Raw genomic sequence first — 24,594 nt, 5'->3', positions numbered from 1 at the left:
TGCCAATGCCTCTGACCTAAAGCACTGTCATTGGTTTAGCCCTAGAGCTGCCACCCAGCTACCCTGGAGAGAAAGGGCTTCTCCCTTTAAACCCTCTTCACTTCTGATTTACACTGAGTGTGACAGATTGGTAACAGCAGCTCACAAGTCATTGAAATACAGGGAGGGCTGAGGTTTTGTTGTTGGAAGGGAGAGTGTCTTTCGATATCAAGCATGTTAATGTTTCTTCAGGAATGAAGCAGGGATACTCAAATACATTGGCAGAATCTGTAGATATTCAACAGTTACCTGATTCCTCATCTTTTTCATCAGCCTTGTCCTGCTCCTCATCTGCATCAATATCAATCCGTTCCTCTTTGCTGTGCCGCAGGGACCAGCACAGGCGGTAAAGCTGCCACGGAACAAAAGGACTTTAGTGGATCTACACAGAGACAAACCAGCCTGGCCAGCACGTGGACCAGCTGTAAGAGCATGGCACCCCAGTGTCTGTTATGTCTCAGGTAATGAGGAGTCACTGAAGAATTGTGACAGATAAAGGAGGACAATTTCCTTGGCTTTCTTACAAGAACTGTGTGCTGCAGGCAGCTGAAATTTGGAGAGGTAATACACCAAGTACCAGGGTTTAAAACTAGTGGTTTCATTGTGTTCCACTTCTTGAGCAGCAGGACTGCAGTGATACTCACATGTACATCAGGAATGGGCTTAGTCATGAAGGAGACTCCCAGGATGACGATGGCAGTAACCCCGAACAGAATCAGTGCGAAGTAAAGGTAGTGAATCCCACAGATGATGAAGGGGCAGTTGGAAGGGTTTGCACAGCTGCCATTTCCATAGACAAACTCTGCAATCATCCTGCTCAATCCAGCCAGCAGCCCAATAATGAGGCCCCAGAAGGCACCCTGCAGACAAGGGTGTGACAAGAAGTATCAAAACGAGTAATTCCAGGCATGGAAATAAGCTCTCCATAAATTGCTTAAGTAAACATGGAGGTAGTTGTATGTTATGTTGGTTTTGGCACAGGGATACCTCCATGACCTTATTTATAGCTCAGTGCATTAGTACAGATGAAAGGGGTAATGAACAGTAGCTCAGAGAAAGAACATGGAGGACACCCCATCCAGCCCAGTTCTCAAAGTCCAGCTGTCTCCACACATCCTCTCCTACACAACAGGCTCCAGCCACAGACTGCACACCCCAAGGGGTGCTCTCATGTCCTTTTACCTTGGAGGGCTAAATCCCTGACAGCTCTGGCACGATGGAACCAGCCAGCAGTGTGTGTCATCCTGCCCAAAATATGTGTCTGGTTTATCTTCTAACAGCCCTGTTAGTAATTAGTTAAAAGCTAATTCTCAGTACTGTTGGTGGATGTTTTGCTGCCTGGTGTACAGCACTCCAGCCAAAGCATAACAGACACAGAGAGCTTTGTCTGGGCACAAATTGAAATATGGGAAATTCTCTTTAAACATAACCTTTTTTTCTTGTTTTACTGTAAGGGTGATTGACCATTGGAACAGGCTGCCTACAGACACTGTGGAGTCTCCATTCCTGGAGATATGAGAAACTCAACCGGACAGGACAGGTACAAGGTGATTTGTTTGGTAGAGCAGTTTGGTGACCAGTATCCTAAAAGATTACTTCTAAAGAATAGATTTTCATAAATTATCCATTTTATACTCTTCTTGGCAAAGTGATAGGTAACCTAAGCTTCAGAGCTATCTAGGAATTCCTGGGTGACTGTTTATCTATCAGACTACCAAAGAACTTTCTCAAACTCATCTCTGAAGCCTCAGGCCCCTGGGTTATGGAGACACAGAGTCCCTGGGCCATACCAGGATCAAAATAAACAGGAAGAAGTTGCTCCTAAAAGACAGTAAACCAAAAAGAGCAGTTCTCCAATGCCCAAGGAACGTGCAGCATTCCTGCTTCCCGGTGGGCCCTTACCGGCTCATTGACACGCTTGCAGAAGATGCCAAGCAGGAACACAGCAGAAATGGGAGGTCCCAGGTAGCTGGTAATGGACTGCATGTAGTCAAAGAGCTGCCCACTCTGAGCTGACTGAACCACAGGAACCCAGGCAATGCTGATGCCAATTAAGAGTAACATAAATGCCCTGTAAACACAGCCAGACATTCAATTAGCCATCTGTTTAGAAGTATCTATGATCTATCAGAAAGAAAAAAAAAAAACAGCAATTAATCAATAATTTACATGTTCATTTTGTATTTCAGCTAGTGAAATCAATTATAATGGCCAATTAGCACTGAACAAACAATAGAAATCCAAGCTGGGTATTGTGTAGGTCAAATATCCATCAGCACACAGCAAAACATGCAATCAAAACATAGAAAATCACTTTTTTTCCTGTGTTTGTTATATCCAGAGTCCAATCAATAGCATATCAACTAGAACTAGTTCACTGATGCTGCAGCATGAAGCCTGGGAAGATAATTAAAAGGAATTCCTTTGGAACAGTAGTGGGAAGCTCTGAGAATTAGTTTGGCTACTTCATGGACAGTCGATTCCATCGAGATCAGTCTGTTTTCCCAAAAGGAGCCGGTGCGGTGGGACGGGGCTCTGGCCACAGGAGGCCACTGCAGCTCTGCCAGGCAGGCTCCGCCCGGCCCTCGGGATCGGGGAGGAGCAGCCGGGAACCGTCGGTGCTGCGGGGAAGGGCGGCCGCGCTCACCTGCCGGCCAACATCATCTCCTTCTCAGACGCTCGGGTCCGGATTTTGGTGTAAATGTCCACAGTGAACAAAGTACTGGCACTGTTAAAAATGGAAGTCAGGGAGCTCATGAGGGAGGCCAACATGACTGACAGCATCAGACCCCGCAGACCTGGAACACAGACACAAGGGAACGGGGATGAGCATTTTGTGAAGAGCCTCAGGACCTCCCCATCCACAGAGCGTGGCTGCCCCTTCCCAGCCAGCTCTGAGCGTGGGTGGCAGATTCCCGTGCCTGACACAAACCCCTGCCTGACACTTCCCTGCAAAGCAAGCAGAGCAATGTCTGCTGAGCTGGGAAAAGCTATTTAAAGCAGTGACAGGGAAACCCTCGAGCTTTTAGCACATAGGTACTTCTTTAGTGAATGCTGTCTTATTAAATGCTGGAATAAAAAGAAAATAATATCAAGCAGACTTTTCCCAAGAGTTATAAAAATAATTTGTCTTGTTTGCAGGTCAGTGCTCACTTGCTTGCAGTATATTTGTGAGCCAGGTGTTTGCCAAAAAAAATAAGTTTCCTTTACTATTTTTTAACCAGAGTAAGCCACTTTTGCAGGTGGTGTGGTCTGGCCACACAGTGTGGGGAAGTCCTGCATACACTGCTATGAACAACAGTCACCATATACAGGGAAGTGCTAAAGCTGTCAGGGAAGTGCCATGGTCTGCACAGGAACATGACCTGTCTCTTTGGCCTTCTGAGCCAGCACCCACCTCTGTGGGGCTGGCAGGAGACTGCAGGTGTGGGCCTGCAACTCAGAGGTCCTGCCACAGAGAGTCTTTGATAAATCACTGGCAAAGCAGGTAACTTTTCACCTTCACAGAAAGGGAGCTCAATTACTGCTTCATCACCCAGTGTTTTCCAGCTGAGAACTGACACTGTCAGTGTGGAGCTATTCTCCACCCACAGCTTCAGCTAAAACAGACAGCCCCTCTGCTTAACAGTACATGGTTCTAGCAACAATTTTGGAACTAAATACGGGTCTTGGACTCCTCTAGCATTTGTTTTTACAGTCTGGCAGTTTCCCCTTTCCTAAAACAAAGAAACAACAAATACAGACAGTGTCTTACCATTTGGCATGAGCTCCACTACCATTTTTGGGTAAGCAATATTTGTGCAGCCCACTGCGGTGCCACAGTGCTGCTTACAGATTTCAGGCACAACACAAGCCACCACATCTGAGGAGAGGATAACGAGGCAGTTAGACAAGGTCATGTAAACAACAGATTGCTCCCAAATTAGTAGAGCTTCTAAAATGTATCTCTGTGTCGAACCACCAGATTGACATGTTTGGTATCATCCTTGGTTTGCTGGCAGGGAGGAAGGTGATTCTAAGACTCTTTCCTTCCTTTCCTCTCTAAAGGAATACTGAAAAGTGCTGCAGGTCAAAATAAAATCAGCACTAATTGGTCAGAGCAGGACTGAACAACACAAGGAGAGCAAGGAGAAAAACAAGCAGAGGAACACAAAGCCCACTCCCTCTCTCCTCTGCCTGCTGCCAAACCCAGCCTGACCCTCTGCTGGTCAGAGATGGGCAAAGGGCATTTCCCCACATTGCCCTCAGGACTGGCCATGGCCCAGATCCTGCAGTCTGGGACTGATGGCCCTGTCCCTCTGAATGCCAGTGGGAGTACCCAACCTGGACAGCATTTCCCACTCATTCAGTCAGAGTGGGGCTGTAACAGTCGGACAACTGGGGAGGGACACTAAAATGAACAGCAGTAACAACAGTGGAAATCTGGGATCAGGGAACACAGCAAGACTTGTGGCTTCTTACAGTGCAGTTAGGTTTTGTGCATACAGGTGCCTGGGCAATTTGAGCAACAGATGACAATCTAACAGGTATTTTGGAAAGGACAGAGAGGTTGGCAATGAAAGGCAGGCAGCAAGAAGAAATGTGCATTTCTGTGTCCGTGTGCATACCTGTGTACAAAATTCGGCTGATCATTCCAGGCATCACTATGATAAACATGGGCAAGAGTTTGAGGTATCCACACATGACACAACCAGCCTTCACATGGGACATGTTCTTGCCAGAGAGACATCTTTGGACAATAACCTGTCAGTGAGACACGGCAATTATAACATTTCCCTGATCACACCATGCCACTTTCCAGATACAAGGTGCTCCTTAACCTCTGTGACAGCAAAAAAGCCTATTTAGCATTTCTGCCACCAGGAAAAATAAAAACTACATGAAAATCAAAGTATATATTTGAAATAAGTAAAGCAAAATATCACTTATCCAGTGTATAAGAGCTAAGACTTTTCTCACAAGAAAAGCAGATAGACTAAAAAGGTAGAAAGGAATAGCCTGAGCAATGGATACAGTTACATTGGGGGGTTTGTTCTTTTGTTTAGAAATTGTGAAGATTATCTTTCTGACAGTTCAGGATGCAGACAGACCACTTGCTAGGGCTGGTGCAGGAGCACACTTTTCTCTACTCATGTCAGTGTGATCTCTTGGGGAAACTGGACAGTAGGTTTTAGGGAGAAGGGAGGAAGATTGGGGAAGTATCTCCAGGCTGAAAGACCTTACATATAAAGAACATCTCTCCAAGACTGTGCATGCAAAGATAAAAGCTGCACAAACAGGAAACAAATTTGTCTTACTGAAAGGGGAACCCTCTAATAAGGGTCATTTGGTGTGTGGTTTCCTAATCAAATGTTCACAGCACAACCTCACTGTGTTTGCACACATGGTCACACACAAGAAATGAGAAAGGAAGAGGATGTGCTGGGCACAGGTGTGTAGGAAGACTTGAAAGAACACCCATTCCATTTTATCACATGTCAGAGGGGTTTGGAAACCAGGAACTGGAAAGTCACTGACCAGTCTTGAACTAAGGGCCAGTTCTGTGGCCCGGCTTTGCATTACAGGGGGGAAGGTCACACTGGAGTTGTGTGCTGGGCATTCCCAAGGCATCCTGCTGCCACAGTACCTGATCTGTGCACCAGTACCACAGGGCCAGGACACTGAGGCCAAAGACCAGCCCTGGCCACGGCAGGTCTCCGGTGACGGCGTCTCGGAAGATGTGGAAGGCGTCCTGCCGGGGGGTGTAGCACTCGGGATCAATGTCAGTGCCCCCATAGGAGGTGTTGGATGGAATTGCTTCCATGTACTTCTGCATGAAAGCCTCGTACCCTCCCACTTCCTTAAAGGCTGCAAAATAGAAAATAAAAGAGAAAATAAAAGTAGCGCTTTATTACTGAAATCTCAAATGGAGCTTGAGAACGTGAGGAGAAAAACCTCCTTAATATGGATGTAAAAATTCCAACCTGCTGACATGGGCAGTGTCAGGAAACACACACAGGGGTTTGGAAGTATTCCCACAACAAGAACCAAAGTGACCTTTCCTGTCAGGTTTCTGCAGAGCTCACAAATGCTGGGTTGGGCTCCAGCATCTCTTCAACAGGCCTTGCCAAGAGGTGATACATTTTTTCCACACATGTTGACCTAGGGAGAACCTAAGGCAGGGTCTTCCCAGGTTAGGTCAGTCTAAAGTTATTTCTGTTGTAAGAGTGGTGGAATAATTTAAATTCAACGAAAGACCTCACCAGGGGAAAACCAAGTGCTGAGTAACTAGAAAGATAAGAAAGGACACCACAAGTTCATGGAGCCTTATCACTACTTCTTTCTTTCCTATGACCCCTTCCTAAATTCAGTTTAACAGCATCATTTCTGTTTTAAAATGCATGTGGTCTTCTGGACATACACATTGTCCCATCCATAAACATTCCATTTGTGTCTCTTATCCGGTTGGTGATAAAGTGACACCCACAGATCAGCTGCAAAGCTTCCTTAAAATGCTCAGGTGTTTGGGTTGTTTAACACAAGCTGGAAACAGGAAGATTCATGCAGTGTGACCAACAGCTCTTCACTTTGAATCAGGAATTTTCATGCCTTAGCATCTGAATGTCTATGAAATTATAATCTTATTAAAACAAGATGCTCTCTGAACTTCTCAAGAGTATCATCATTATCTGCAAACAACTCCACTTTCACCTCATTAGCCATCACAAGTCCTGAGGTGTCATGGGATGCTGTTTATTACCCTGTGCACACCTGTGCTTAGGAAACAGTGACTCAGTGACTAAAGGGCTTTGGCAATGTGCCTGTTTTTGGCAACATGCCTGTTTTCTTCCCTGATAAATAGATATATGAACTGAAACCTGCCAGTTAAGGTACCAGTTTCACACTGCAGGATTCATTTCCACAGCCACTGCAGGATTTGTGATTGAACATTCCAGTTTAGTTCATCTGATTTACTTACCAAATCCCATGAGAACAAAGGATCCCACTACCATGATGAATGTTTGTAAGGTGTCTGTGTAAATCACAGCTGCGAGGCCACCTGTTGGCAAAGAAAAGTCAGGACAGATAAGTCAGGACAAATAAGTCAGCCCTGTGCAAATGCCTCAGTGGAATTTTTTTTTTTACACTTTTCCCACCACCTCTCTCTTTCAAAGACCTCTGTAAATAATTCCCCTTCCAGGTTTCCATTTCTCCTCTCCTCCCCTCTCCTCCCCATCTTCCCTCTTCTCTTTTTTGCTGGCTCCCCCAACTTCTTTGGTGTATCAGACTGCTTGGTAAACTCACCTGTGATGGTGTAAAGAGCAGTAATAGAAAGCAGGATAATTATGGCCACATACAGATTCAGCCCTATGGCCAGCTGGATAAATACAGCTCCAGAGAATATGTCAGCCTGGAAAACAAAAAATCACAGATGAAGCAACATTTAAATTCCTGATAATGACATATTACACAGCCATGATGAGGGCACTGAAATACACAACTGTGCCCCTGATAGTCCTGCACACACAAATCAAAAAGAAAACAGAAGCCATTTCCATACACCTGCCAGTCTCCCCTCAGGGCTGTGGGAGTTCCAGTACAAGGGGTGCGACACTTCTCAAAGTGTTTCCAGACCTTTTTGAACAGATTGTTTTCACAGACAGTCACCTTGCTGCTCTGTGCTTTGGGACTGAGAGACAGCTTAGTAAAAAACTGCTTAAAACTGAGGCCACGTTCACTGCCCTGTGCAGGGATGGACTGTGAGGCACCTCCAGGACACGGCACAGTTCTCTTCAATCAGTGCTACTGCACAAGTCCCTTCCCTTTCCTGCTCACACACATGTGCTGTAGCTTGTCCTGCTGGTTCAGGACAAATGGTGCATTTGCATTAAAGGCAAACATCTTGTATTGTCTCTATTTTTAAGTTCCTGTCAGAAGAACCGACATCAGTTGACTAAGGGAAGAGACCTTGAGCTCTTGCATAAGAAAGGAATTGTTCAGGTTTCAGAGTAACACAGGGATGTTAATCACATTAAATCAGTTCCTGATTTAGAGATAATTTGCATCAGTGTTTTTTATACAAGTTTGCAATCAGAATAATCTGCCCCAGTGCACTTGTGATGCATTACTGTAAATTATGTTTTCATTAGAGGCTGCTCCTGAGCATCCAGTTCATGGGCTGCTCTCCAACCCCACCTGCCCACCTTGCTTTGTGTCCCTCACCACTGCAGGAGGGCTCTACCCTCAGTTAACCCTGCAGGTCCCAGTGGGGTTCAGGAGCCTGAAACAAAGAGCAACAGTGGCCATGCCCTGGGGCAAAGCCTTCCACACAGGAGGGAGGTTCCCGAGGGCAGGCAGAGCCTGGGATCCCAGAGCAGGCACCAGCACTGCTACTGCCTCAGCTGGGCACACACACTGTTCTCCAGCCTGGCTACTGAAGATGCCACATGGAAAAACCCTCTTCATTCCAGAGATGTGGAAACCTCACCCCTAGGTCCGGCTGAGGAACGAGGAAGAGGCCCCAACCTCTGCAGCCCCACTGCCCTGGCATGCAGGAAACAACTGTGGAGCAGAGTGTGAATCACAATCCCACTCCCAAAACTCTGCCTCTGGAGTAGATTTCTTATAGACTTTAGTTCAGAACGGGGAACCAGGACCTTCAGCTCTCACCTCAGTGGCTATCAGACCATATCCTTTGCCCCTTCTCTCTATGGTAATTTTTTCCCTGTCTCTTCACACCACTGGTCAGCCCATGTCCCAGACCTTTCTTTTGTTGTTCTTGGCTTTAGCCTACATATGACTAAATATTAATGGTCCTAAAATGACTCCCAGCAAGAAATGTATAGTTAATTATTGAGCATCCTGAGTAATGTATGAGCTTCTTCAAACTGCTCAGCTATCTTCCAGCTCCACTGCTCCTCCTTCCCAGTTAGATTATTGCCTTCCAATACTTCCTTTTCCCCTGCACAGCACAGAGCCCCAGCTCCGTGGCACCTCCACACACACACCTGGAACACATGGGGTGATGGGAAGCTGTGAGGGGCCAATGGTAGAGTGGGGCCCAAGGGGGATCCCTTGGCTATTGCTTTGCATCCTCATAACAAGGACCACAGGAGCAGGAGAGGTTCATGTGTTCAGCCTCATGACCACACTGAGAGCTTGAATGCAGAACCTGTCTTTCCTGGAAGGACACTAACTGAAATTGGGGAAAATCCCATAATCAGATACCTGGAATGGCCTAGGCTGGCACTCAAAGCCAGAGAGTCAGTTCAGAGCCCAGGGAGCACCTCGACAGGCTGGTGACAAACACGTGTTCCCAGTGGGAACGTGAGTCACCGACGGGAGGAGCTTCTCTGGGCTGGAGCTGCCAGAACTCTGTGTTACACCTGGGACTTCTGATTATGATGGTTAAGCACAACTGCAGCAAACTGTGTAATCCTTTTGATACATCTGGAAATCCAGCTCTGAGTCCCGCTCCACAGCACCAAGCTGTTAATTTATAACCTCCCTAAGGATCAGTTATCACGAAGATGTGAGAATGAGAGCAAAAGGTCAATCTTTTAGCTTAAATTGCACTATTATCACTCAGCTCCCATTCAGAGGGCAAAGAGTAATCTGCCATGGCAATTTCTGCAAAACAACAGATTGAGGATTGCCTGAACTGTGGACTTCTTTACAGGCTTGGTAGTTTTAAGATATATGGGAAATAGCAGCTCTCTTCACTACTTCCCAGAAACATATCCATAGACTTAATAAACATTAACTTCATAGCACCTGAAACTTTACACCAATCACTTGCCCATTAAAAGAATCTCCACTTCTTTCACCTCAGCTGTTACAATTTCCTGCTTCTGCATTTCCCACTCTTCCATTTTCTAATTCCTATTATTCTTTTTTGATCCATAGCCCCCTTTGCTCTTTTCCCTCATCTGTATTACTGATGGCATGTTCAGTGCCATTATCAGTGGATAAATATGAAGCCTAAGGACAAAAATTCCTGCCATAGATTTCATGAATGCCTAAGATAACAGACTATAATACAAGTTTCCCTCCACTTTGACATTTCTAGAGGAGAGCGTAAGTAGAAGTAAACTCTAAAAAAGAAAGATAAAGCATCAAGAGACATTGTCAGGAAGGAAAAAACTTGGATGGCAGCACAGATCTGGCTACAGAGTCTCACTGGACAGAATAAAGGAAACACAAAATCACACTTTTACAGTTGTTAATTCAACCAAGGGCTCCGAACCAGAAACGAATGACCGATTGTGTGAGCAATATTGTAAATGGGGGTTTGTTTTCTTTAGATCAATGTAGGATAGAAGAAATGCTGTAGAAGTTTTACTTACTGAGATCTTTGTGAAAACATACAGGATCAGGGAAAGGACTGACAGGTAGACTTGGATCCGTTTCCCACCAAAACGCTTCTTCAGATACTCCGGCATTGTGACCACCTGGGGAGGGAGAGAAGGTTTCAGACCAGGGGGAACAGGTTCAGATCAAACCACAGGAAGATTTTTTGTACTCAGGTACTGTGAGAGGGGAGCACAAAAAGGGGGGGAGCTGCAAATGCAGTTGCAAGGAAGAGCAGCTCCAGGAATCAAGGGAGAACAAGGAGGAAGCACCAAGTACTCTTCAGCTCAGGTCTTAGAGCAGAGAATCCTCATTTTTCAATTGCACAGACATAATGTAGGACTGTTCTGGCACACTCAGATCTTGTGCCATTCATCATGGCTTTGCAATATTCCAGACCTGGTCTGCAAACATGAGCAGCAAAGACAAGTGTAAAGCACTGTTTGGACTTACCCCAGCTTTGATGTAGATGGGGACAAAGACCCATCCCAGAATCACCACAAATATCAGAGCCTGCAGCCAAGACAAGAACAGCTGAATTAGCCCCTCTCTCTAGACACCACTCCCAAAGACCAGTTATCAGCCCCAACAGAAGGTGGAGACCATTGAATCCACATAAACCCAGGTATTGCAGGGGGGTGAGGGAGGATCTGCTCTGTGTTTTGATTTACAGTTGAAAATTTGGGAATAAAATCTAAGCTAAAAACTTTGTAAGGTACAATGCAGCCTGGATTGTAATATATATATATACAGCTGATTTCTGCTCACAGGATTGCCCTCCACTATCAAAACACCACTCCACCAATGGCACCAGACTGTCCCAGCCCTCTTCAGAGCAAGCCCAGGGAGCCTGGTTTAACAATGGTTAAAAGGCAACCAGCCCACAGGATTACTGTTCTGGGAAATATTTAGGAAGGTGAAGCCTGATACCTGGGACCTATTTGCAGCATCTTGATCCCAGAGCCACTAATGCAGGAACTTTCCCACTCCCAGTCAGCTCTGCTGCAGTGCTGTGTCCCAACACCTGCAAGTGGAGGTACTGTGGAGAGCAGCACTTCTTCTGATCATTATTTTGATCATTAATTACCTTCTGCACAGGGTCTCTGTGAGATGGACTGTTTTACAACAATCTCATACACTGTACAGGATGCACCACCTGCAATTTGTAAAATGTTTTGTATGTCCACACTCCCATTTAATGATATATTTTGTGTTACCATGTGTGTTCTGTGAGCTACAGATCTTCCAGGATTGCAGTGCCACAGTTTGCTGATGTAAATGGCTAGAATGCTCTCTGATATACAGCTGTGCATATGTAAATTGATAAGTACAGAACAAATTCCTGCTGTCAGAACTGCATTCAGTATTTATTCTGCCCACAGGGCTTAGAGGGCCTTTTAACTGTACCTTTTAAATTCTGCCCCTAGATAAAAACCATAAGATGGACAAGAAATACCTGGTTGGCTTCTGCTGTCATACTGATACAAATTAGAAATAATTTCAGTGGAACACAAGGATGGTAACAGTCAAACTTAGCAGTACTTTCAAGAGGAGAATCAGGTTATACAGTGAAGAGCAATACTTCCCCCATGTCTGTGAACCTGCCCAGCACTCCCACTGTGTCACAAGTCAGGAATATGCAGAATCTGCTCAAACACACACATGTACTGTTGCTGCTTCCTAAACAACAATTGTTGTACCCCGTGTATTGATATGAGCACAGAAGGAATCTCCCAGGAGATTAAGTGTTAGAGGGAGAGATGTCTGGAAAAGGATATGGGCCCTAGAGATTTGTGTTCTGTTTTGTTTTGCTTTGTTTTGGTAGAAGAAGAAGGGGAATCAGGTCTGTTACAAGCCTAATACAATCAAAAAGAGAAAGCTGACAGATTAACTGTGCACATCTCATACAGTTCATTTTAGGCTTTATCCTTCTCCTTAAACATCTATATCATACCAGTACTTGAGTATTTGCAACAACCATCTCCTTGCTAAGGAACACAAGTCAAACCCCTCGGGCTGGTGTGATTCTTTCACTGCTTAGAATTAAATGCAAGGGAAGTATCGACCTGTGTAGGCTCATTAAATCCTTTGTGTCACGGCCTAATCCCTTCCCCGAAGGTGAATTAAGCAGAACAAGGACATTATTACCCACACCCACAGAGCCTGAGAATACAAGGAAATGGGCTGAAGTAGCTGCTGTGAATCCCTGTGCCCCTGCAGTTAACACTGTCCCTGGTACTCCAGGTAGCTCATTTAAAGTCAGCTTGGACACCTCTACCCTGTAGTGCAACCCTGAGAAAAACACACATGTAATTAGAAAAGGAGAGAGTAAAGAGGGAAAAGGTTTTTGCAAAGCAGGTGCTTGTGAGGGATGCCCAAAATTTCTTAATAGCCTGTGAAGAAATCAAAGCCCCTTCAACAACTCCTACATAGCAAAATGCTGTAAAAATTATCGTGGATTACAAACCTGATAAACTCTTCCCAGTATCCTGGAGTCTGAAAGGGTTCTTCATAAATAGAATCATAGAATCATGGACTTAAATCATAGAATCAAAATACTTGAGAAGAAATCAAAACATATGCACAGAGAAGAGAACCCACTGATTTATTTGGTTCAAATGCTCTCTAAAAAGCCTCATCCAACAGAAAAGAGTCATCTTTTTCCAGTGGCTTGGACAAGGTCCAAGGAGGACAGGCTAAACAGCAGATTATATTGGCTCTTCCAGGTCTGTGCAGAAAACAAGTGTTGCCAAGCACAAACTCTGACAGTGTTAAATTATTGGGCAATGTTATTGTGGATAAGCTCTGAGATAATGCTCACGTCCCAAATGCATCCACTCACAGAAGTGGCACTTACATTCCATTCGTAGCCTCCGATGGCAATCCCGCTAGCTGCTGCTGTTCCTGCTATGCCCACAAAGTGCCCACTGCCAATGTTGCTGGCAAACAGAGAAGCACCAATCTGCAAACAGAAAGAACAGTAGTTGGCAAATAGGTCCTGTTATGGTAACTTAAAAAAAAAAAAAATCTTCATTTGGCACTTTGAACTCTTGCCTATCCGTGGTCAGAAGGTGATGATGAGAATGGCTGACAACCAACTTCCCTGACAACTTTCAAGATTTCCACTTACTGTCCCCCTGAAACCTGGGACTCCAGCCATCATATACCTCTACAACAGTGAGGAAAAATGGGATGTTGCATGAAACATCTTCCAGTTGAGTCCAAAAGGGTATTACACCAATACTTGCAGAACTTGTCTAATTGACATTTGGATGATACCCAGACAATCAAGGCAGAAGACTGTGATCTGTCTTGTTCCAGGAGGACAAGAAAAGTGCATTCCCCTGTCAAACTGGTTTCATATTGCACAGTCTGTGGATCTAAACATGCCACCAGGGAGAGTTGTATTGGTTCACTTTTAGCTAAAAGATATTCGATTACTGAATTAAATTCTGAAAGCTGCATGGCAGAAATACCTGCTGAGAAAGTGCTCCTGGAAGTTACAACCAACTGCAAATCAAGGAATTATATTTAAGAAGTGCTGGATCTCTAAGACCCCCAAATATTTCACTGATCAAACAAACAGAACAGTGGGAAGAACACAGGAATTGATGAACAGGGAGAGATTAAAACAAGGAAAGGTTCCTGTTGGATTACAGACAGGCAGGAGCCATTCACCAAGATCTAATTCTTAATTAAGTAGCTCAAACAATAGAAAAGATGAAAAGGAATGAGCTTCATTTCCTCAAAATGAAAACATTAAAGGCAGCAGAAATACCCAGTGATGATTTACAGAGTCAAGTGCTGAAGGATGCAGGGTGACAACTTGAGCATGAAAAGAGGTTGGACTGGGTATGGTGGGCAGAGGACATGGGAGCAGCTCCGAGATGAAAAGATGTGAGGGAACATTTTTTTATTCATTTTTATGTTTGCCTTACGTCCTCTGAAAGCCATCAAAAACAAAAAAAAAAAAAAGAAAAAGAAACAGAGTTAAAAATAAAAGAAAACCTTGCAGAAAGCAGGCAAGAGAACCTCTGTGACCAGCTTCTAATGCTCTCATTTGAATCCTGGAATATCCCGAGTGAGAAGGGACCCCCGAGGATCATCCAGACCAACCCCTGGCCCTGCACAGGACACTCCAATAATCCCACCCTGTTCCTGAGGGATTGTCCAAACACTCCTGGAGCTCTGGCAGCCTTGGGGCTGTGCCCACTGCCCTGGGGAGCCTGGGCAGTGCCAACCACCCTCTGGGGGAAGAACCTTCTCCTGAGATCCAACCTAAACCTGCCCTGACACAGCTTCAGCCATTCCCTCCTGTCCTATGCAGTTCTCCCATGTTGCAAGATTCCAAGGTGCTTAAAAATGGTTTTTTAGATGTATGAACACAGGACCTGCATCCAGCACATTCTCCTTATGTAATTGCCAAGTACAGGTAGTTAGAATGGAGTAATTTTACAAAAGGGAGAAGTATTCCTTGTGTCCACCTCACTGGGAGATTTTTAGGGTCCTAAAGTACATATAAAAGGAATAGTTACAACTCTCCAGGTCTGCAGTGGCTGCAGTGAGTGCTTTGAGCAGCAGCAAATATTACATCAATGTTTCTGAGAGCACAGGAATGATGACCTGAGTTTCAGAAGGATAAAGGATTTCATCACAGAAATCCAACTCTGAAGAGCAGATTTATTCTACAGAGCTGTGCCACAGCCAGAAATAGAAACCATGCTCTTCAACTCCCATTCCTGATCTCTAATAACAAATAGATTATCCTCCCCCATTGAATATATGCAACATACAATTACAATTCAGAGGATTCCACTCGTTCTTTTCCACTTTCTTCTCCTTTCCTCAGTTTGATCCCCTGGTTTCTTCTAGTCTTTTTGCAGAAATGCTGTTCTTTTGCTGTCACAGGAAATTTATGTCTCTAAGTTCACTTGGTTCTGGATTTGGGGTTTTATACATATTTCTAGAAGTCAGTTGTGCCCTACAGGACTGTAACCAGTTTGTCATATGACATATTTCTACAGGAATGATAAGTGTTGCAACAAACATTGGCAAATAAGAGACCTCTGTCTCTTCTAACCTCTTTGTGACAGCAACAGTGTTTTCCCAGCAATGATGGTGAAGAAACAAATACCATTTATACCAAGCATTAGCACTGTTGTCCAGTGCTTTCCTTGGAGATGAATAATTAAACTTAAATCTAGGTTACTAGAAATGCAATCACCAGAAAATATTAACCACATTAATCTCTGAATTTATTTAATGTGTTCCCTTCTCCTGTTTCAAAAGCTTAAAATGCAGGTGGATCCAAGGAACAAAGGCAGCTAATGAAGAACTTTAAGAACTGACAGTCAGAAGCTTTGGCTGAGTGCCTGAAAGCCCAGGACACACTGTAGGACACACTGATGATGCTGTGTTCCCAACTTTGCCCAAAGTACAATTGCATTGAAAGAAAAATACAAACCCAAACCAAAGCAATGCAAAATTACCAACATATTTAGGGCCAGTGCAAGAACAAAACAATGGGAATGCAGATCCCACCTTCACTATCCACATTTTCCTCTCTGAATTAGGGAACATCCAGTGCAGCAGAACTGGAAGATCAACACATCCTAATAATGGGTGCAATTTAAAAAGTGTTTTTAGTCATGTATACATGGAAAGGAGGAATGTGGCTTCATAGCTGGGAAAATGCAGGTTACCCTTAAAGCTGCAGTGTGGTCACAGCAGGAGGAGTGTTGGCCAAACACCCTCACACCCCATGAGCTGCTGATGCCAGAGGGGACCGAGAAATTTCCCATCTGCCATATTTTAAGGATGAGAGAAGAAGGCAGATGGGCTCTGAGTCTGAGCTGTCTTACTGAAGAACTTACTGCTGAGGTATTTCTGTGCTGGAAAGGCTGATTGCTGGAATTCTTGATTTGCCACTGGTAGATGCTGCTGCACACCTAAAGAACCCTGGGCTGAAACTGGGGAATGGCAGTGGGAAACAACCTTCTGGCAGTGTTATCTGTTCTCAGTGAATGTGTTAGTGAATTGATTTTAAAGACAGATCTAGGAGGAAGAGTAAAGAAGAAAGTTGATTGAAAGAAACAAAAGCTGCTAAGAGGGAGAGAGGACAAAACACTGAACTAACCTGAGGCAAACGTGGAACATTAACTCTTTTAAAATATATTAAGAGGTCAGATTTTAACAAGAGCACTCTGTTCAGGAGAAGTGCCAGCACCCTGAGGCAGATGATGATCACTGTGTTTTTTCATGTTATTCATTAACTGTTTCACCTTGCTCTGCTCGTTAACTTGAGGATGCACCAACATCCTGGCACTCACTGTTCCAAACCCTGTGCAAGTCAGCGATGGCTGCAGTGACAGTGGGCACAGCTTCCACCCTATGGATTCTCTCCCTTCCAGGACCTGCCAGTACATCTCCTCTGCCCCAGTGTCTGCCCTCCTGGTAGAAGGTGTTAGCTCAGTATCCAGCCCTTTTCCCACTGATCCCAAGCTCCCTGTGGCCTTTAGGCCGTCACAGAGAACAGCAGGGGCTCCTCCTCATCGGGGGTCACCTGCAGAAGCTGCTTCTCAAATCCCTCTTCCCTGACACATTTCTCATTCCCTGGATGGAGAACTACTCCTTGACACTGTTAATGCTTTTCTTTTACTCACAACTCTTCCCTACAACATGTGACTTTACTCTGATACAAAGACGTAGTTTTTGGGGTCACCCTCAGCCACTTTGGAAAAATCTGTACAATGCTACAATGAAATATTACTGCCACACTTCTGAGGCTCTGAGACCCAAAGAAGGAAGTGTAGGGGTTTACTCTGCTTTCCCAATTAATCTGTAAATTCTATGCATTGCATTTTTGCCCAGCTAACCCCATTTATACACTTCCCAACTCACTAAGGCAGGGGGTGGATACACAACACACATCAAAAGGGTCTCTGTGTTCCAACAAGCCCGATGGCTCTTGGAGCAGCACAGGCACAACCAGGTTGATCTGATGCCTTCCCACCTTCATTCTCTGAGACAGGAACAACACCTCCCAGCCAGCTGGAAAATTCTGATGGATTCTACAGAAATCAGTTTCACTGAAGTTTTCCAAAGCTTTGCTTGGTGTATTATTCTTTTTACCCTGAAAACTATTGATTACACACTTTTTTTTTTTTGCATGGAACTTGACAAAATAAGTTAATTTCTCATTCTGCTTTACCTCAGAAAAGGAAATACAACACAATGGAGTTGTCATTGCTGGTCCCTTGTATGTGTGTCAGATTCAGCAAGTGGGGAAAATTCTGAGAATATGTAAAACTTAGCTGGCTCCAGAGATCAGAGAAATCATCCCCATGGTGAGTTCTGATGGCCAGGGAGATAAGCCATGCAGAACTGAAGCAAAAATCTATTGGGTTTTTTTCCCTAATTCTTATCTGTCCCACAAAGATCAACAGGTACAACAGATGAGCTGAGTTACATTTCTGTTTGAAGTGTGGTATGTCCTTGACCTGCATCCTTCCTGCCTACCATCCAGCAAATCTTCCTAACCACAGCTGGCCTTCAGATGCCCAGCAGATACTCTTTGTCCTATTACCACTCATTGCCTCAGGAACTGAGGCACAGAAGGTAACCCATAATTTTGTGCAGACAGCTCTGTCTGCAAAACTACAGAACCTGAAGGAAAAAATCCCAAAGCAGGAAAGCTTCCAAAGAGGATGTTGGAATTTTCAGTTGTGCATGACAGGCTGATAATCCTGTGAGAGTGGCTCCTGCCAATGCTGACTGTTCTCCAGGAATGGATACTTCATTTCCTGCAGTGGCAGCAAGTATTTGGCTCACCCCAACTCCTTCCCCTGGCAAAGGGAGCTCAAATTGGGTTGGCAAGGCCCCCTGCTACAAAACTATCACTTGCCTTGAGCTTCCCTGTGTCTTTTTGGGAAAAGCAGAGCTGGTTAAGAGGATTTAAAGAGCCATATGAGTCTTTCCTGAAGATATTTCCCTCAAAGACCAAGAGATCAAAACCAGTTTCTTGAAGATTCTTCTCTCAGTTTCTGTAAAAAGACTGTGGAAAGGGCACAGCATTTCTTGCCATTATGATTAACCAACAACAGATTTCAATTTCTGGTAATCTGTGAGAATGTAATTGTACAACTTTAACCCTAATGAACTACTGGAACTACTGAGTTGGCTCATCCACGGCATAAGGGCAGTGATTTCAGTGAACTGCCACAGAAGTGACCTATCACCTCAGCAGAACAGCCAGAAATCATCTGTGGGCTTGGTTCTGCAAAATACCAAACAATCTTCATGGGCTCTCTGGAGCAGAACAATCAGAGCCAAGGCAGGACAGATTTGGCCCAGGATTAGTGTCTTGCTCCTACTTTATACCTTGAGAAATTAAATCATACAACAATTTGCCAGTGACAGATAAACATGTAAAATCCATACTAAAAGTGGGAGTAACCTCTAGCCTCGGTTACCAGGGTCTCCTCCTATCTACTAAATCACAGCTATTATATCATTTCAGGGAACAGAATAGAATCCCTTTCCAGATTGTCAGTAAGAGATCCTAATACACTGCAAATGAGCCTCTTCCCCTGTGGGGTCAGAAAACTCATTTGTGGGTGCCCTGCAGAGCACAGAACAGAGCACAACTGCTGAAAAATACACTTAGTGTGAGGGAATTAAATTTATAACAAGTTTGTGGAAGGATATTCTTTTCTTCATTTTCCTCTGTTCCAGAAAGCAATGACATGACAAGGGTCATTATCCTGAAATGGCAGGGGAGAAATCCCACAAACAAGAGTCCTCTTGCAAAACAGCTCCCCCACCCCAACTGTGGGAATGTGTTGGGGTTATCAGGAACCACTCCAGGTCAGCCCTGACGTGGCACAAATGAGAAGTCAAGGCACAAAAGTAAAACATCACACTCAGCTCTGGCTGTGGCAGAACTAAGATCACATCTCTGACTGAACTTTCTATACTTTCATTGGTTTCCTTGTCCTTTCAGCCCAGTCTGCACTGGGTGCTGGACATCCCATCTGCCTGCTAACCTGTGGGAATTGGTGTTTTGGAATCTCTTTTGATCCAAGGCAAACTTTCCACGGTGGTGCTGCTGACATAGTATTTAGTTTGAGGGTTTGGAGTGCTTGCTGTTTGTTTGAGTGATACAAGGAAGAAGAGCAAGAAAGGTTTATTTTTATGGCACAGGAAGCCACTCTTGGCATTCCAAAGGGAAGGATTGAAGGGGAGATCCAGGACTCCAGTGGAGACCAGCACTTTGTCCATGCTGAGCTCAGAGCTTGGGAAGGGGTGATCCCTGTTAGCTTCCCTCTGGAGGGAGGGAGCTTGCTGGATCTCTTGGGTTTGTGTTGGCAGAGGACTCCTGCCAGATAATCTCCCCCAGGCCTCAGGGCAATCATTAGGAGTTCTCAGTGTCACTGCAGCAAGACACAAGTCTTCTATGGTGAGTCTTTCCTGCCTTGCTGCTTCCACCCTCATTTACATCTGCACAAAAGGATATTCATGTTCCCCCTGACAGGCAGACAGGATTGCACAAGGTTCAAACCAGCCCACTGATTTAACTGACAGTTAAGCAAAGTAATCTGGGGTTTTTTCTCTACTCCTAGAATTATGGGGTTTATCTTAAAATAACTTGGAAACTTTCTCTGTCTTCAGTCTTACAATAGGACCTGAATTTTCTTAGATCTACTACAACAAATGAGGAAACCTTTTACTGTCATTGACCTTTAATCCTTTCATGTCCCTAAAGAGAGCAGCTCTCTGAAGCACAAGTCTGAAAGGCGTGTAGGTATTTCTGCAGCCTACTTTAAGACAATTCCTAAATCCTAAATTTTTAGACAACAAATATTTACTCTCACTGTCCTGGTCCTGTAAATGAGTCAATGTGAGAAAAGTCTTAACCCACAAGTCTTAATGCAAGAGAGAGAATGCAAGATCTGGGACTGAATGCAAGATCTGGAATGTTGTGGAATTCCATTCAAGCAAATGGAAGCATGTACAACACAAGTAATACAGGAAACTGCACATTTGTCTAAGTTTTCTGCTTTTCTAATGAGTTACATTAAAAAGACTGTATGGTCTGGAAGAAATAGATAATTGTTTCTAATATAATTTCTGCTAGAGGCCTGATGGATGGCTAGAAACACTTTGTGTCTGTGACTCCTCTATCTTGGAAGATAATACAGAGCCACAGAAGACAAACAATGTAAGTCACAGATAATCTTTAAATAAATTTAAACCATATTTTACCAATAACATATCAGAATATTTCCAGGATTTTCTCCTTGCATAGAACAGCACTTGTTATCAAAAGTGGAAACAATAGAGCAACAAAAGGGAAAATTTCAGTAAATTAATTTCTCTCTGTGATAACCTTAAAATGAGCCAGCTTCTTTGACTGCAGTGAAAGTAATAGATTCACAGTATTAAAAAGTTTTAAAGTGGGCTGAAAGGCAAAGAACTGGACTTGTCTGCATTGACATTACCAATGTATGAGTGTTCAAACAAAGGGGTCACATAATCAAGACAAGCTCAGAGCAACTGTCCCCAACACTTTTCCCTGCCTATCCAGTGGCTGAGGTTGTGCAGTTCGCCCTGTGTCACCAGGGCTGGAGAAAGAGTTGGGTTTGCATCTTCACAACAAAGCCACCACAGTCTCAACAGCACTGTGGAGATACTTAATCTCTAAGGACTAGAGTCCTTATGGATAAGACTTATACATAATGTTATAGTCCAATTTACAGCACTCACCGGCCACCAAATCATGCTCCGTCCTGCCAGGAAAAACCCTCCCACCGTCCCTCGGTTGCTGGAGTACATAGCCTGGAAAACAAGGAAGGGAGAGAGTTTTAATCATATTTTAAGTGTAATAGGCACCATACACAGACTAAGAACAAACAGCTCAAATGAAGGGGTAAAATACACAGGGAGGGTAAAGTGAAAGGGTGACAAAAAGAACAACTTTATGATGAAGGAAATAATGAACAATGATTCTTTTACCTAGGTCTACATTAACCATTCAAGCTTCATTGCTTCACCTTTCATATAGTGTGAAACATTAAAATAAAATGAAATTTCACCAAAAAAAAGATCACTCAAATAAAAACTCATATGAACTATTAATTGGGGTGAAACACCTTTGAATTCAGGCATCAAAAAAGACTGTAAGGTGCAAGTTTATTAACAGAAACTGTGCAGCTTTTTTAACTCAATACTATCCAGCCCCTACATATATCTGTTTTCTTGTTGTGATATCAGCACTGTGCCTGTTTCTCTCTGAAGTTCCAAAAAAAGAAGCCAGCTAAAATTTCCTTTTCAGAAACTCATTTTGTATTTGTCAAGGGATGGGCCTTAGAGGGAAGCTTCCTCCAATTTTTGTTAATGACCCTGAGGTATTATTTACTGGATTCCCATTGTCTCCTCTGATGTACTTTGAACAGGTGAATAAGAAAAAAGACTTGGAAAAATTAGCCAGACCTTTTCTTCTGATGCTGAAGAAAGGAAGTAAATAAGAGGTTTACATTTAATTACACACAGCAACTAAATAAGCATTTGCCCAATAAAGAGGGCACTGTGGCTAGAAAGAAACAGTTTCAGGGATTAACTCAGCACACATTGGCCTGAGAAGCCACAGATCAGCCTTTAATTGTCACAGACCTTTAATATAAAGTTCAACTACAGCAACTGCCAGACTTCGTAGCAAAGACCCAGCTCCTTCCTGCCAGATCTCGAGGTGTTCTGCTGGACTGGGGATTCAGATTTTTTGCTATTTTGGCCTTTACTACCATAGTGGAGAGGTAAAGAAAAGGTTGTGTCCATTCTGTGCAGATCCTAAATTTTTGGTGCTCTTCAAAACATTGCCAGGCTACTAGAAAGGGAGGTTTGCTCTGCAGCTGACTTCTCTGCACTGTGAAATGTTCTTGGGATGCTCCTGGAAAGCAGAGGATTCCTGAGGGGCAATGCCTCCTCTCCACTGGTTAATGGTCAAGTGTTCAGGTGACCAGGAGAGTTTGCCCCAAGGAAAATGGAATTCAGTGACATTCCACTGTTCATGCCCTTGTAGCTCAGAGTATTGCCCTATTCTCTTCAAAACCTTCAGCTCTGGGGTCACACCGCTGGGATGGGCCCTGCCTCTCTCCCCTGGCTGTGTGAGCACTGGGCTCTGGTTGGGATGAGGCTCCAAGCTGCCCTCACACACCAGGCACCGCAGGCTGAGGGCAGGAGGCACCACAGAGCTTGGATCACGAGCAGACAGGCACTGCCAGCACTTCCCAGCCCTGGAACTCTTCCTGCCTCACACTTTCAGTGGCACTGCACCCTGGAGTCAGGGATCTGATGGCAAGAAACAGCCACAGTAATGCTTCCCTCAAATGGTACCTACATCCCTGGACTCATCCCTGGACTCAACCTGACCTCATCACAGAGTTACTGTCACAGTCACAGAGTTACTGTCACACCACCTCACTGCCCTCCCCTGTGTCCCAGTCACAGCTGCACTGTTACTGTCACTGTCACAGCTGCAGTGTTACAGTCACACCACCTCACTGTCCTTTCCTCTCCCTGCAACTCCCCCTCTTCCCCATTTCCTCTGGCATCCCCTCACACCACCAGTTCTCCCGGCAGTCCCAGTGCTCCGTGGTGCCAAACCCCACTCTGCCCTCCAGCCTGTTTCTCCCAGGGACCCTGGCTGGCCTTGTCCTTACTGATCACATTTCTCAGCCCCATCCCACACAAACCTCATTACTTCACCTTTCCCACTAGTCCCATTCATCCACCTAAAGGGATGCCTCCCTGCGTTACCAGCTCCTCTACAGCAAATAAATACCCACATTTTGCCCACTATGCACTTGCTAACTCAATTAAGCACCAAAATCTTTATGCAATTATACATTTTCATTTACTGACCCATCTTCCCAACATTGTACTCATTAAGTAGACCCAAATAAAATAAAATCCCAACGTACCCATAGTCCCACTGCCAGAACTAACAAAAAATAGATGACAATAATAGAGATGTCTGCAGCATTGTTGATCTTTACGGTGGATTCCATCCTGGCTGCTCCTCTGGCTTTCTTCTTCTTTCTCTCCTTATGTGCTTCTTGCAGAGTTCAGGTTAATGATGAACTGCTGTCATTCCCTACACCTTATATAATATATAACTTCAGATTCACTTGTCTCCCATGGGACACAAATTGAAGCTGCTGCTTTTCCCTGGACAACAACTCCTTCCCAAATAGTGTTCCTGTAACAGGTGCTGCAGATTTCAGAGCTCAGCGCTCCTGCTGAAGGTGCTCGTGGTTTTAACATCCACGAGCAGATGTCAGAGAAGGAATGACAGGGAAAGGAGTGGCTTGGCAGCAATAAACCTGCATATTTACCTCGCTGTGGGTGAGGACTTTTTTTTTTTTAAGTGGTTGTACCTGTAAATCTAGTCACGGAAGATGTAGTTCTTTTAGATGATGATGGTAAGCAATTACCTGTGAGGAGTGACCTGACACCTGGGGAAAACCCAGGGGTCCAGGATCTGGGACAGCCTCTGTGTCACCTCTCAACTCAGCAGCATTACTCAATGGAGAAACAGCCCAGCATTTCTGGGAAGGAGACAACTTGAGTCTGCTCACACTGCTCCCATGGATACAGGTAAAGATGCTTGTGAACACCAGACCTGGACCCAGGAGCTCACTGGGCTTCCATGCTTCCATGCTTTTCAGACCATGATGTTGTTGGTTCTCTATTGTAGCTACTCCAGCTTCACGTTTGAATAAGTTCAAAGTTCATCAGAGCTTGGGTTTGCTCTCCCTTTATTTGCTCCTCTTCAGAATTAAGCTAAGCAAAACACCCAGTCACAAAGACATGGAACACACTGATTACAGACAGATCCTCACAGCTCTGAGTAAGGGAGCTTCCCCAAAGGATGCCTGTGATCCTCTGAGCTGGAAGAGGCCAGAGAAATCCAGGATATTTAAAACAGGTGCAAGGCACATTTCTGGGCTCTGGGGATACCTGAGAGTCCTATTCTCTGCTTGATCCTGGGGAATCATTATTCATTTACAGCTGCCTAGGCTGCCTTTTGGGAGTAAAACATGACCCTGAAGTTACACTGAGCAGAACAAGCAGTCCAGGACATGGGAAGCACACCAGGTCTGGCTGATCTTGCAGGTGTTGTTTCCTCAGGAGATGAAATCGAGGTCTGGCTCTGTTGGTTTGCAATGA

General features: G+C 44.5%; 1 protein-coding gene across 4 annotated transcripts in view; it reads right to left on the bottom strand.

The window, feature by feature from the left end:
- Positions 1-24,594, bottom strand: part of SLC5A1 (solute carrier family 5 member 1) — a 39,962-nt gene that overhangs the window by 2,494 nt on the left and 12,874 nt on the right. For 3 of the 4 annotated variants that reach the window (XM_051805346.1, XM_051805344.1, XM_051805347.1), the window contains 13 exons: positions 21,133-21,204; positions 13,226-13,330; positions 10,822-10,881; positions 10,365-10,469; positions 7,324-7,429; positions 6,998-7,078; positions 5,666-5,886; positions 4,647-4,782; positions 3,794-3,901; positions 2,687-2,837; positions 1,942-2,110; positions 684-899; positions 289-391 (listed from right to left, as the gene is read on the bottom strand). In XM_051805346.1, coding sequence (XP_051661306.1) covers positions 289-391; positions 684-899; positions 1,942-2,110; positions 2,687-2,837; positions 3,794-3,901; positions 4,647-4,782; positions 5,666-5,886; positions 6,998-7,078; positions 7,324-7,429; positions 10,365-10,469; positions 10,822-10,881; positions 13,226-13,330; positions 21,133-21,201 — 1,630 coding nt within the window. In that variant the 5' untranslated portion in view covers positions 21,202-21,204. Of the gene's footprint in view, positions 1-288; positions 392-683; positions 900-1,941; positions 2,111-2,686; positions 2,838-3,793; positions 3,902-4,646; positions 4,783-5,665; positions 5,887-6,997; positions 7,079-7,323; positions 7,430-10,364; positions 10,470-10,821; positions 10,882-13,225; positions 13,331-21,132; positions 21,205-23,345; positions 24,203-24,594 lie in introns of those variants that run through there. The other variant, XM_051805345.1, reaches the window with a different exon arrangement.

The sequence above is a fragment of the Manacus candei genome, unplaced genomic scaffold, assembly GCF_025592945.1.
Source record: "Manacus candei isolate 608988 ecotype Guabito, Panama unplaced genomic scaffold, ASM2559294v1 h1tg000064l, whole genome shotgun sequence".
Lineage (NCBI taxonomy): Eukaryota > Metazoa > Chordata > Aves > Passeriformes > Pipridae > Manacus > Manacus candei.
This window is presented reverse-complemented; position numbering and strand designations above follow the sequence as displayed.